Source organism: Neltuma alba, unplaced genomic scaffold (assembly GCF_004799145.2).
Source record: "Neltuma alba isolate B1F8T4 unplaced genomic scaffold, ASM479914v2 tig00001522_pilon, whole genome shotgun sequence".
Taxonomy (NCBI): domain Eukaryota; kingdom Viridiplantae; phylum Streptophyta; class Magnoliopsida; order Fabales; family Fabaceae; genus Neltuma; species Neltuma alba.
In genome coordinates, this window is record NW_021632494.1 from 29,156 (window position 1) to 42,408 (window position 13,253).

The following is a 13,253-nucleotide window of genomic DNA, read 5'->3' on the forward strand; positions in this document are numbered from 1 at the left end:
ATTATATATAGATATATCTTTCTAATTTTTTTTACCTATTCATTTTTCTCCTTTTTTATTTCATTATCGCTCACTCATTATCTTCATAAATAAGGATATATTTTTTGAAAAATTACATTTTTTTTCATATTTATTGTTTTTAACAATTTTTAAAGAACATTTATGCAATTTGATTAGTTGTTGGTTATATATATGTGTGTGTGTGCGCGCGCGCGCGCGCGCGCGCGCACAGAGCATCGGAGGGAATATATTTCTTGAAGTTCTCTTGAAACATTGAATTAAACTGATGAGAAAATTATTGTCTCTTCATGCGTGCGCATAGCATGTGATTAATTTACACTCGACCAATAGGTCATCAATAATTGTTTTCTGGCCAAATAGGTCATAAATAATTTGAAAAACATAATGGCACCTAATTAGATGGAGTAACATTTTTTAAAGCGCAAATTGAAGTATTGGGTTTAGAATATAATTTCATATCGTTGAGCACATGCTTACGCTTGCAAGTAAGAAAATCATAGTATTATAAAGAGAAAATAATTAATATGGAGAATTGCTTTCTATAAGAAAATTAATTATTAATCTATTTCTTAAAAATTCACATTAAATGTAGGCGCTTTTTTTTTTTTTAAACTATGGATTCAAACCCGTGTTGCACGGACTCATCTTTTTTTTTTACTAAATCCATTGTTTTGTTTTCGGCTTTTTGTGCAAGTTGTCCGAGAATCTCATTAAAATAAGTGAAATATTCTGTTCTGCCCATAGTGATTCTTTTCTTTTGTTCAGATCTTGCATGCATATATTTAAATAAATGGTACTCCTCTACTCCTATTTATAAGTTATTTCTAATATGTTCATCACAGATCAAGAAGAAATTTAAACTTTATTAATTCTCATTTAAAATTTAACAACTTTTCAATTTTATTTCTATTTAATATATATTATATCTTATATAAATGAAGTCAATACAACAATAAATTAAGGATAAAATTATATATTCATGTAAAAAATTTCTCTAAATACCCTATAAATACGATCAAAAAATATTTTTTCTATCCTATAAATAGAAATAGAAGAGCAAGTATAAATCCTTAATAATACATTTATAAGTTATTTCAAAATAATAAAGGCGGCCATGCATTATATTGACTTTGTCAACTTGCATTTATTAACTTGATGAATAATACATTTTCTTTTTAAATAATACTTCCATCGTCACTTTTTATAACCAATAGCCATCATCTCCTTTACCCACAAATATAAGCAACATTTACAAGTTATTTTAAATTTTTATAACAAATTTTTTATTTTGCCCATATTAAAGACTTATTTTAATAGTTAATATATTTACTTTTTGTTTCTTGAAACATGATTTCCTAGATAATAAATGTTTCTAAAAATTAGAGTTTAATATAATTTCTCTCCATCACACATTCTCTCTCTTCATAATTCTCTTTTTTATAATAATTATTTTATTCTTTTTCTTATACTCTTTCCTCCATAAATAAGGATATTTTGAAGGGAAAAAAACTTTCAGTCTTTACACATTTATTATCTTTAATCAATTTTAACTAATTTATCACTCTGTTCCTTATTATAGGTCTCTTTTACCTCAAAAGTTTGTTTCAAAATATAAGTCACTTGTAGTATAATTAATGATCTTTTTTCTAATTTTACCCCTATTAATTTAATAAAAATTAATTAATTTAAGTTTGAAATAATGGCTTTTCGAAACACGTCCCTCTCCCTCTCCATCTCTCTCTTTTAGCTTTTCATTTTCTTTGTAGTCCATCCCCTCCCTCCCTCTCTCTATTTCAACTTTTAATAAAGATAAATATGAAAAAAATTGATTAATTTAATGTATTTCTTGGTTTACAGGTTTGAGATACAAGTGACTTATAATAAGGAATAAAGTAGTAGTTAGCATGGACGGAGAGTATTCCAACTTGACACTAGCTGCGCAAGTCACAAAATTGACCAAAGATTTATGTTGAAAAATCAAATTAATTAGGTCACAATAGTTGAAAATAAGTGCTTATGTTGAATTTTAAGATCTGACTTAGGAGACGACTTTGAAAAGAGCTTAAAATACGATTAAACAATTGATTGCCACAATTTCCAAATGCTGACTCACCATACTAACTAAAAAGTGACGTTAAGCTGAAAAATAGAAACTAACATTAGTTAAGACTACGTATAGTAACAATGATATATATAAGTCAATCTACCTTGGACAACGTATCAGCATCTTTCTTCCGTGATCATGGAGGTTCTTCAGATCTTCCTCTACTTCATCTTGTTTTGCTTTCTTCTTCTGATATACAAGCGATCGAATTCAGAGAAATCCAAGCAAACCCTACCCTTACCTCCAGGGCCATGGAAGTTACCTCTTATAGGAAACGTCCATCAAATTGTCGGGGCACTGCCTCATCATGCCTTCAGAAAATTGTCCAACATATATGGACCCATAATGCATCTTCAACTGGGAGAGACATCCAATGTTATTGTCTCTTCCGCAGAAATTGCCAAAGAGATCTTCAAAACCCATGACCTTATCATGCTCAATAGACCTGATATTCTTGCTGCCAAGATCATCACTTACAATAACATAGACATTGGATTCTCCCCACATGGAAACCATTGGAGGAACCTTCGAAAAATCTGTACTTTGGAGCTTCTAACTGCAAAACGTGTTCGATCTTTCAGGTTCATAAGGGAAGAGGAAGTATCTGCACTTGTCAAAGACGTGTTCTCCAGTGCAGGGTCGGTCATAAATCTGAGTGAGAAAATTTTCTCAACTATAACTTCTATAGTTGCAAGAGCAGCCTTTGGTAGGAAGTCTGGAAATGGAGATCAAGAAGCTTTCTTATCTACACTTGACGATATAACGAAAATGGTGGGAGGATTTTCAATTGTTGATCTCTTTCCTTCTATCGAGGTGCTTCAAAGGATTACAGGAATGAAAGCCAGGCTTGAAAGGGTCCACAAATTGAATGATCAAGTATTGGAAAACATCATCAGGAATCACAAAGAAAGAAAAGTTAAAAGCAATGAGAACGATGAAGAGAACCTAGTTGATGTTCTTCTAAAGATTCAGGAGGCAAAAGATCAAGAATTTCCCCTGACTCACGACCACGTCAAAGCCGTCATTCTGGTAAGTAACTAAAAAGTTTACTTTTTTGAGCTGTTATGAGCTTGAAAAAGTGGCTTATAAAAGTTTTTAATATTACATATAAGTTTACTTCCACCGTGATGCTTATGCTTTTTAGTTGGTAGGACAAGATGAAGGCTCTGTCCTTCATTTCTTTTAATAATTTTTTCTCATGGGCCTTGTCTCCAACAGCTAGACATCCAGTTATTAAATTCACTAACGATCAACAAGTATGATTATTAGAATAAATTATCATCCTGATAATCAAATTGACAGCTTTTAAATTGTTCGAAGTCATCATTCGTACAGAATTGAAAAGTTGAGAGCCATCTTTCGTGATTATATATGGTCAGGTTTTGAAAGTCAACTAATTAATTACTTGCCCTTTGTTACAGGTATTATTAGAGAAAGTATTGCTTCTCTCTAAATTGAGCATCTGACAAATTAATTCATATGCTATATTCTCATGATCCATTTTCAGGATATGTTCATTGCTGGATCTGAGACATCATCAACTACTCTAGAGTGGGCAATGGCTGAATTGACGAAGAATCCAGGAGCGATGGAGAAGGCTCAAGCTGAGGTTAGAATGATCTACAAGGGAAAAGACTTTGTGGATGAAAGTGAGATTCACCAATTGAAATATATAAACTCGATTGTGAAAGAAACCTTAAGGCTTCACCCACCTGGAGTGTTGCTACTTCCAAGGGAGAGCACTGAGAGATGTGTGATTAATGGTTATGAGATACCTAAACAGACTCGAATCATGGTCAATGGATGGGCAATAGGAAGAGATCCCAAATTTTGGGATGAAGCCGAGACGTTCAAGCCAGAGAGATTTTTGGATAATCCAATCGATTTCAGAGGAGCACACATGGATTATATACCGTTTGGTGCTGGAAGGAGAATATGCCCTGGACTTAACTTTGCTGTAGCTAGCATCGAGCTTCCACTTGCCAATTTGCTGTATCATTTTGATTGGAAGCTGCCAAATGGAACCACTCCTGAAAATTTTGATATGTCTGAGACGTTTGCTGCAAGCGTGAGAAGAACTGAGAATCTCAAGCTGATCCCAATCAGTTATCAACCCTAGTTGTATAATAGTATTGCCTCAATGATGTGTCACCTTGCCTCTAAATAAAGTTAAAGTACTACTTAATTAACCTACTTGTTCTGCCCTTGTTTTTTTTTGTTTAGTTCTGGTCGTTGTAAACTTTCCTCTGATGGTAAAGAATAAGTAGTTAAATAATATGGTACAATGTTCAGAGTTTGATGAACTTGTAGTTTGTTGAGACTATCTACAAGAAGCTTAGAAGTTTTCAGTAGTACAGTTACACAAATTAATTTCATACTCATTTTATATCACTTTAGTAGTCTTATTTTTAATTTCCAACCATAATCTAGTCCAAATGAAATAGGTAAATTTTCAATTGCAATCAGTATTTGTTTTTTTTTTTGGGGATACAAACGGAAATAATTTGTAATTAGTGTTTGTTAGTAGTGGGATTACGCAAATTTAATTCCCCACCATACATCTTCTCAGAAATCTTATTCTTAGTTCCCAACAATAAGTTCAATCTAAAATCAATTAATTTTCAAGTGAAGTTAATTCCTTTTTATAGTAGGCTTTCACCAATTTCATATTCAACTTATGCCTTTCTATTAGTGTGTTGCACAAATTATTTGTAATTCTCAAAATAAAAATTCCGGCAAAAAAAATTGAAAATAAAACTATTGAAGTTAGTAATGAAATTTGCAAAACTCCACAATTGAAAACCATTAACATTAATTTGAAATTCACTTATTTAAGAGTTGACTCAAGTTATTAATTCATTTTAAAAAAGGTGATCCCCCCCCCCCAAAAAAAAAAACAGTTGACACTGCCGCGCCGGTTTTATCTTTGGCTTTGGCAATAGTGGTTTCTACCCGCCGTCCGACCAATGGCGACAAGTCTTGACGATCAGTTGGTGGACATCTACAGGGGCATTTTTGTCCACGTAATTATTCAAATAAAGGCTGCTCTCTTACATTGACTATAACTTTTTTTTGGGGCCAAACGTTGACTATAACTGTTTGGGCCGAAAGAAAAATACTGATAATGTGACATTTTCTTTTATTGTTTTTATTATTATTATTAAAATTAATATATGCATGATCGCCAGATTATGTTGAAGATTTCAAGTTTTCAACTTGAGATTTTTCGTTGGTGCAAGTCTCAAAATTGACTAAAGCTTATGGTGACCAATCAAAGATAGACAGATAGTTTATAATATTCGATAAATACAAAAAACTTAAGTCATTACACTAATTAAATTTAATTTGGCAAAAGATTAGTTACATTTAATATTTATATGCTGACGTTGATATAGACAGTACAGAATATATATATATATATATATATATATATATATATAGCTTGGTTCAATAATGAAATTTGATATTGGTATGCAATCCTTTTTTCCCCTTATCTTGATTTGAAATTTATAGATACAATGCTTGAATATATATATATATGCATGTATATACACACACTTTGGAAGGTTTCAATTGACAGGGGATATTTCTTATCCTAGCATATGGTGCTATTACTGCTGGCAAATGTTGGGGGGGAAAATTACTGCAGGCAAAGAGGGGGGGGGGGGGGAAGCCTTACTGCAGTTCTGTATTCATTTGACAAATAGGCGATGATGATTATTTAATTTTAAGGTCTGACTTTTAGACAACGACTTTGGAAAGAGGTTGCGTTAAATGACGATAATTAATTAATTAATTAATTAATCACAATTCACAAGAATTTTTAAATGCGGACCCACCAGAATAAGTAAAACAGAACAGAAGCTGTCATTATACAAGGTATTATAACAAAGCATCCTCATTAATGCAGATTCCATACAGCACTCATATGTGCAGTTTGTTCTACCCCGGACAATAGATGAACATTGGACTTCTATAATCATGGGGATTCTCCAGATCTTCCTTTTCACCTTGTTTTGCTTCCTTCTTCTGATATACAAACGATCAAACGCCAAGAAATCCTTCAAAACCATACCACCAGGGCCATGGAAGCTTCCTCTTATAGGGAACATCCACCAAATTGTAGGGTCACTACCCCATCACTCTTTGAGAAACTTGGCAAATAAGTATGGACCCTTAATGCATCTTCAACTTGGAGAGACATCTAATGTCATTGTCTCTTCCTCAGAGATTGCCAAACAAATCTTCACAACACATGACCTCATCTTCTCCCATAGACCTCACATTATTGCTGCCAAGATCATCACTTACAATAACATAGACATTGGATTTTCCCGACATACTGGAAACCATTGGAGAAACCTCCGAAAAATATGTACTTTAGAGCTTTTAACTGCAAAACGTGTTCGATCCTTTAGGTTCATAAGGGAAGAGGAGGTATCTGCACTTGTCAAAGATGTGTTCTCTGGTTCAGGGTCAGTCATAAATCTGAGTGAGAAAATTTTCTCAACTATAACTTCTATAGTTGCAAGAGCAGCCTTTGGTAGGAAGTCTGGAAATGGAGATCATGAAGCTTTCTTATCTACAATGGACGATATAACGAAAATGGTGGGAGGTTTTTCAATTGCTGATCTCTTTCCTTCGATAGAAGTGCTTCAAGTGATTACAGGAATGAAAGCTAAACTCGAAAGGGTCCACAAAATGAATGATCAAATGTTGGAAAACATCATTAGGGATCACGAAGAACGAAAAGCCAGAAGCAATGAGAATAATGAAGAGAATCTACTTGATGTTCTTCTGAAGATTCATCAGCAGGGAGGAGATCTGGAATTCACCTTAACTCATGACCACGTCAAAGCCGTCATTGTGGTAAGGAGCATACATTAAAAGTTTACTCTTACACTTAATTACTCTGTACAATAACCACCTATTACAGATAATTATTACTGAGTTAGTGTAATATGTTACCACAATCCATTTTCAGGATATGTTCTTTGGTGGATCAGGGACAGTATCAACTACTCTAGAGTGGGCAATGGCTGAGTTGATTAAAAACCCATCTGTGATGGAGAAGGCTCAAGCTGAGGTAAGAAGGCTCTACAAGGGAAGAGAATTTGTGGATGAAAGTGAGATTCATCAATTGAAGTACTTAAGCTCAGTCGTGAAAGAGACCTTAAGGTTGCACCCACCTGGTGTGTTGCTAGTTCCAAGGGAGAGTTCTGAGACATGCGTGATCAATGGCTATGAGATACCTGAAAAAACCAGAATCATGGTCAACGTTTGGGCAATAGGAAGAGATCCCACATTTTGGGAAGAAGCCGAGATATTCAAGCCGGAGAGATTTTTGGATAATCCAATTGATTTTAGAGGAGCAAACTTTGATTATATTCCGTTTGGTGCTGGAAGGAGAATATGTCCTGGAATTAACTTTGCTATATCCAGCATTGAGCTTCCACTTGCTAACTTGCTGTATCATTTTGATTGGAACTTGCCAAATGGAATCACTCATGAAGAGTTTAAAATGACTGAGACATTTTCTGCAAGTGTGAGAAGATCCGAGAATCTCTGTCTAATTCCAATTAGTTACGTAGCCTCTTAATCCTTTGGCCCAAAGTACTCAAGAGACTGGTGTTTTCTGCCTTTTTTGTTTAATTAGTTCTTGGTAAAGAATAAAGGAATTGTATGTCCCAATGTTCAGAGTTTGAACGGTTCGTTGAAATATTCATGTAATTTTACAAGCTATGTTTCGTAACTTACATATTATTCCTTTCTAGAGGAATAAAATGTAAAGGAACTAGGAATGACATATTATTCTCGTATGAATACTGATGAAGTTAATCGGTAACTTGCAAATGGGTTACTGCGAAGTTGTTTTATTATTCCTCGATTTTCTCTCCACTTCCCATCTCAAAACTATTAGATATATAAACTATAAACTTGAGCAAGATAAGAAGGCATCTAAGAAAGCTAAGATACGACGAAGAGACATCTTAAAAATAGACCAAACCATAAAATGAAATAACCCCATTTCCGTGCACATGGATGGAATCTTCTCCCCTGCAGCCACAGGAAAAATATATTTTATTGGAAAACAAAAAACAAAAAACTTGCATCAGCTGGCATCGGCATGATCCAAGGAACCGTTGGGGTAGAAAAGACAAGCAAGGGGGAAAATGACATATAAGGTCCAATAAGTCTTTTATATGGCCCAATAAGCCTTCTCACAAGGCCCAATAAGCCTTTTATTACTTTTTGTGAGAAGCCCATTTTCAGCTACCAGGCCATAGTAATATTATTTTTTTTTGGGACAAGTTTAATTACATCTCCACTGCTTGCTACTGATTCGGTTCCAGCATTTATAACATGAGAAGCTGGTCTCTTTATTAAAAAACAAATAATTTTTTAGTCTTTATAATTTCATTTTGGAGTATGTTACCAAATTTCTTGATCTCCTTTAATCTAATGATAAATGAAGACATGAAATTAAAAGAAATTGTTTTTCGGGGTAAGGAACTTAATTAAAGAAATTGTAAAGGTAGCATGTGAATTGAATGTAGAGAATTAAGAAATACAATAAAGTCTTAAAATATTTTATTATTGATGTTAAACTCCAATAATCAAAATTCAAGTCAAGGGAAAGCTCATTAAAATAATTGATGTGGTAATCTCTAAGAGCCTTTGTTTTTTACTAGATATCCCGTTGTTTTTACTTTAAAATTTTTAGCAAGTAATGATTTAAACGAAACCCAGCGTGATTGGGGCATAGAGTCAAATTTATACACGTCGAATTAAATAAACAATTTAATGTCTTACAGTATTTAAAAACAGAACTGAAGATCCAGAACGTGGAAAAGCATGAGTGTATAATAGGACTCGTACTCCCACCATTTTGATCAGAGACTAGTCTGTAATTAATGTCCACAAAAAAAAGGCGTTTTCAGCAACAAAATTTCAGTTTCTGATTGTATCCAAACAAATTGCCTTGCAAATTTAAATTAAACCTGTTACCAATGATCAAGTTTTCACCCGACAAAACAAAAAAGAAAGATAAACATAAAAGCGTGATACTATCCCCGGTTCTTAATATAAGAGCTTGTTTGACTTTTATTTTGGTCATAAATATAAAACTCTAAGATATTTTGTCTTCCATATTTTTTTTTCAGAGTGGTTTTTATAATAACAGTAGTTATAACCAATACACTTGATTAGCAATGATTTTAAAAAAGACAATACATATTTATTACAAATAACTAACTTAACTAGTTTTCTTAATATACTCAAATTAGTCAATTAGTTTTTATATTAAGAAAGAGAGGTAGTATTAAATACAAAAGCTAGTTGACTAATTTGAATAGATTAAAAAAATTAGTTAAGTTAATTATTTTGTAATAAATAGGCATTGTCTTTTCTAAAATATTCTGGCTAATTACGTGTTTTAATTAAAACTATCATTTGATGAAACATTTGACATATGCAATTAATACAATGGCTGCTACCTTAAAAAGATAGATAAATATTTATGACTAAACTAAATGGAAAACTAATTCTTATATTAAGAATAACTGACAGAAATATAAAAAAATAATATTAATATGTAAGTGTACGCTACGCATATACCCAGTATGGCTGCTCTAAGGACACACAAATATAAACATGTGGAATGTACTTTTAGATTAATGTATAAATTTGCTTGGAAAATTTTAACTCAAAAGCGCTTGTTATCTGAAAATTGCAAATATGTCCTGAAAAAACCATTTTGTCTTTTACTGTTACAAAAAAGATGATGTTAACTATTCAAAATAATGATATTCACCTGTAACAGTTGTAATGTTATGAGATAAAATCGTAGAAGTTTCTGGGTGTCCAACGCTGCTGCTGACCGCCAGCTCCCGTGAAAAATTTGCATATTATATGCTTCTTTCCTATCCTCAGCCGCCCCTGGAAGGGCCTCCTTGTCAGTGGCAATATTCATTATTCATTTGATGGAAAGAAAGTTTTTTGAAAAAATTGGTTTTCCACTTTTCTTTCTTTTTACTTTAGAATTATTTTATTTCCCGAAACACCCCAATTTCAACAAACGAGACAGATCAGCATTGTCTCCAGGCTGGTTATAAAAAGGCAGAACTTGACTTCAATCCCAGAACCAACTTCAACTATCATCTTCTCCTTATCTGTAACCATGGAGATTCAGATCCCATACTCTATCATCTTCACCTTCATCTGCTTCCTCTTTCTGATACGCAAACTCTCAAATTCCAGAAAATCCTCCAAACCCTTACCTCCAGGACCTCCCAAGTTGCCTCTTATAGGAAACATCCACCAACTTGTAGGATCACTACCCCATCGCCGTCTCAGAGACCTTGCAAATAAGTATGGACCCTTGATGCATCTTCAACTTGGAGAAACCTCCAACGTGGTAATCACTTCCCCAGAAATTGTTAAAGAGATTACCAAAACACATGATCAAATCTTTGCCAATAGACCCAAAATCCTTGTCAGTGAGGTCTTTGCTTACAATAGCACGGACTTGGTGTTCGCTCCTTATGGGAGTTATTGGAGGCTTCTTCGAAAGATTTGTACTCTGGAGCTTTTGTCTATGAAGAGGGTTCAATCTTTCAGAAAAATAAGGGAAGAGGAAGTTTCAGAAGTTGTCAAGTTCATTCATCAACAAGAAGGTTCCACTGTGAATCTCAGTAAGATTATCTCCCCAGTCACAAATTCCATTGTCGCTCGAGCTGCCTTCGGTAAGAAGACAAAGAACGTTGAGAAAATCCTATCAACAGTGGAGTACACAGTCCAAGTGGCCAGTGGTTTCTCGATCTCTGATCTCTATCCTTCATCCAAGTTCCTTTACGCATTAAGTTTAACCCGATACAAAGTTGCCAAAGCGCACAGAGAGGTTGACAGGTTGCTGGGAAACATCATCGACGACCACAGAGGAAAGAAAGAGATCGATGTTGATGGTGAGGCACATGAAGATTTGGTTGATGTTCTTCTCAGAGTTCAAAAGCAGAATAACGATGAAGTCACCTTGACTCTCAACAACATCAAAGCTGTTATATTGGTTAGTCTCAGTTTAATTAATTTACAGTATGTACTAGATATCAGAGAAATTTAAATCATGTTTTGAATCTATATTTCAGGATGTTTTTGTTGGTGGGACTGAAACATCAGCAACAACACTAGAGTGGGCAATGTCAGAATTGATGAATCACCCAGAAGCAATGAAAAAGGCTCAAGAAGAAGTGAGAAATGTTTATGGAAGCAAAGGGTATGTAGATGAATCAGAAATTCATCAGCTAAAATATGTACCAGCTGTGATTAGAGAAACTCTGAGATTGCACCCACCTGGGTCTTTACTAGTTCCAAGACAAAACAGTGAGACTTGTGAGATAAATGGCTATGAGATATCTGGCAAAAGTAGGGTCTTGATCAATGCTTGGGCTATCGGAAGAGACCCCAATTACTGGAACGAAGCAGAGAAGTTTAAACCAGAAAGATTTGTTGACAGTACAGTTGATTACAAAGGTGGGAACTTGGAGTTCATTCCATTCGGTTTTGGAAGAAGGATATGTCCTGGAATCTCGTTCGCTGCACCTGTTTTACAGCTTATACTTTCAAATTTGCTTTACCATTTTGATTGGAAGCTTCCTAGTGGAACAAATGAATTGGACATGGCTGAGGATTTTGGTGCCACAGTAAGAAGAAAGAATGATCTACTCGTTGTTCCAGTTCGCTATTCTCCAAATAATTAGGAAGTTGAAGTTTTAATTATTGGATGTCTCTAGTTAATCTGAAGTTGTCACTACCACACAAACTTCCACGCTTGGAGAGAGATACGTAGGTGTATGAAATAAGATGACGAGCCTAGCTAGTTGTTTCCTGTATCGATCAATATGTGTAATTGAACGGGTTGTTGAGTAATAAAAGGGTGTGTTTCCCTGCTTTGAACTCAAGAATTGTTAATTTGTTGCTTTTAATTTTTCTTAAAAAAATATATTAATAAATAAAATAAAGATTAATGTGCGCGAAGTCTAAATTAAGAATTGTTAACTTGTTGCTTTGAACATTAGAATTATTTACCTTCCTATTTAGGGTCAAGTCAATATTAAAGTTTTTGACCTTCAATTCTAAATTCCAAGTCAATACTTTGAAGGAATTAATTAATACTAGCTTTTGGTTCTAATTATAAGAGCTAGTCGACTAATTTGAAGAGATTAAAAAAATAAATTAAGTTAGTTATTTGTAATAAATATGTATTGTCTTTCCTAAATATCCTTACTAATCAAGTGTATTGGCTAGAACTACCATTATTAGAAGAATTACCTTAGAAAAAAAGACATAAATATTAGAGACAAAGTAGATTGAAATCTTATATTTAGGACCAAAATAAAAGTTAGACGAGGTCTTATATTAAAAACCGGAGGTAATAACAATTATCTAGTGTGTAATACAAATTATTTTTAAAAAATAATAGATAAAGATCGTAAAAATTACAAAATTTTAAATTAGGAAGCGTTACAATAGTTTAACTGATTTTGATAATAATTGACTTACCAATAACAACACATTTTTTTAAGAATTCTTGATTAGAATTTTATAATTTTCATAGTCTTTTTCTGTCATTTTTTCATTATTTTAAGATTAGATTTGTTTGTTTATGATTTTTAAAAGACACTTATTTTTTCCCCCCAAAAAAATACCTTTAGATAATTTTACCATGGCTGTTTAAAAATTAAAGAAATGACCTTTTTTATAATCATAACCAAACACAATAGTTTCTGTTTTTTATGATAAAATATCTACCTAATAAATTATTTTTTTACGATATCTCTATAATATCTAAAATCTAAAAATTACTTTATATTTTGCAAACTTAAACAAACTTCACTAAATCTATAATGGGAGGGGAAACGTGATATCTTATTGGAGGATTTTAACAGAAGTTTCAATTTAATATTTTAGTTTGATAGCTATTTATTTCAATTAATGGAGAAGATTAGAGAGTAGCCTTATAACAAGATTAGCTGGTAGAGTTCTCTAACATATGCATAGAAGTTAACCATAGCGCTGAGTGGCTTGTAAAATACTAGGGACTTAAATCACGAAGTAGGATTTATATTAGTCT

The 13,253-nt window shown here is 33.2% G+C and overlaps 4 protein-coding genes across 4 annotated transcripts in view; 3 read left to right on the forward strand and 1 right to left on the reverse strand.

Annotated features, from left to right (window-relative positions):
- Positions 1 to 10,597, reverse strand: part of LOC114758282 (cytochrome P450 71D10-like) — a 28,705-nt gene extending 18,108 nt beyond the window's left edge. Inside the window, exon 1 of the mRNA XM_028947314.1 lies at positions 10,340 to 10,597. Within this exon, the coding sequence (XP_028803147.1) occupies positions 10,340 to 10,441 (102 nt within the window). The 5' untranslated portion in view covers positions 10,442 to 10,597. The remainder of the gene's footprint in view (positions 1 to 10,339) is intronic.
- LOC114758290 (cytochrome P450 71D10) lies at positions 2,264 to 4,430 on the forward strand. The gene is made up of 2 exons (XM_028947324.1): positions 2,264 to 3,154; positions 3,633 to 4,430. The coding sequence occupies exons 1-2, from the start codon at positions 2,264 to 2,266 to the stop codon at positions 4,242 to 4,244; spliced, it is 1,503 nt and encodes a 500-aa protein (XP_028803157.1). The 3' UTR covers positions 4,245 to 4,430.
- LOC114758307 (cytochrome P450 71D10-like) lies at positions 6,107 to 7,857 on the forward strand. The gene is made up of 2 exons (XM_028947348.1): positions 6,107 to 6,994; positions 7,110 to 7,857. The coding sequence occupies exons 1-2, from the start codon at positions 6,107 to 6,109 to the stop codon at positions 7,722 to 7,724; spliced, it is 1,503 nt and encodes a 500-aa protein (XP_028803181.1). The 3' UTR covers positions 7,725 to 7,857.
- Positions 10,598 to 10,601: 4 nt separating the features above from the next.
- On the forward strand, positions 10,602 to 12,081 carry LOC114758313 (cytochrome P450 71D10-like). Its single transcript, XM_028947357.1, has 2 exons — positions 10,602 to 11,189; positions 11,269 to 12,081. The coding sequence occupies exons 1-2, from the start codon at positions 10,722 to 10,724 to the stop codon at positions 11,878 to 11,880; spliced, it is 1,080 nt and encodes a 359-aa protein (XP_028803190.1). The 5' UTR covers positions 10,602 to 10,721; the 3' UTR covers positions 11,881 to 12,081.
- Positions 12,082 to 13,253: the final 1,172 nt, after the last annotated feature.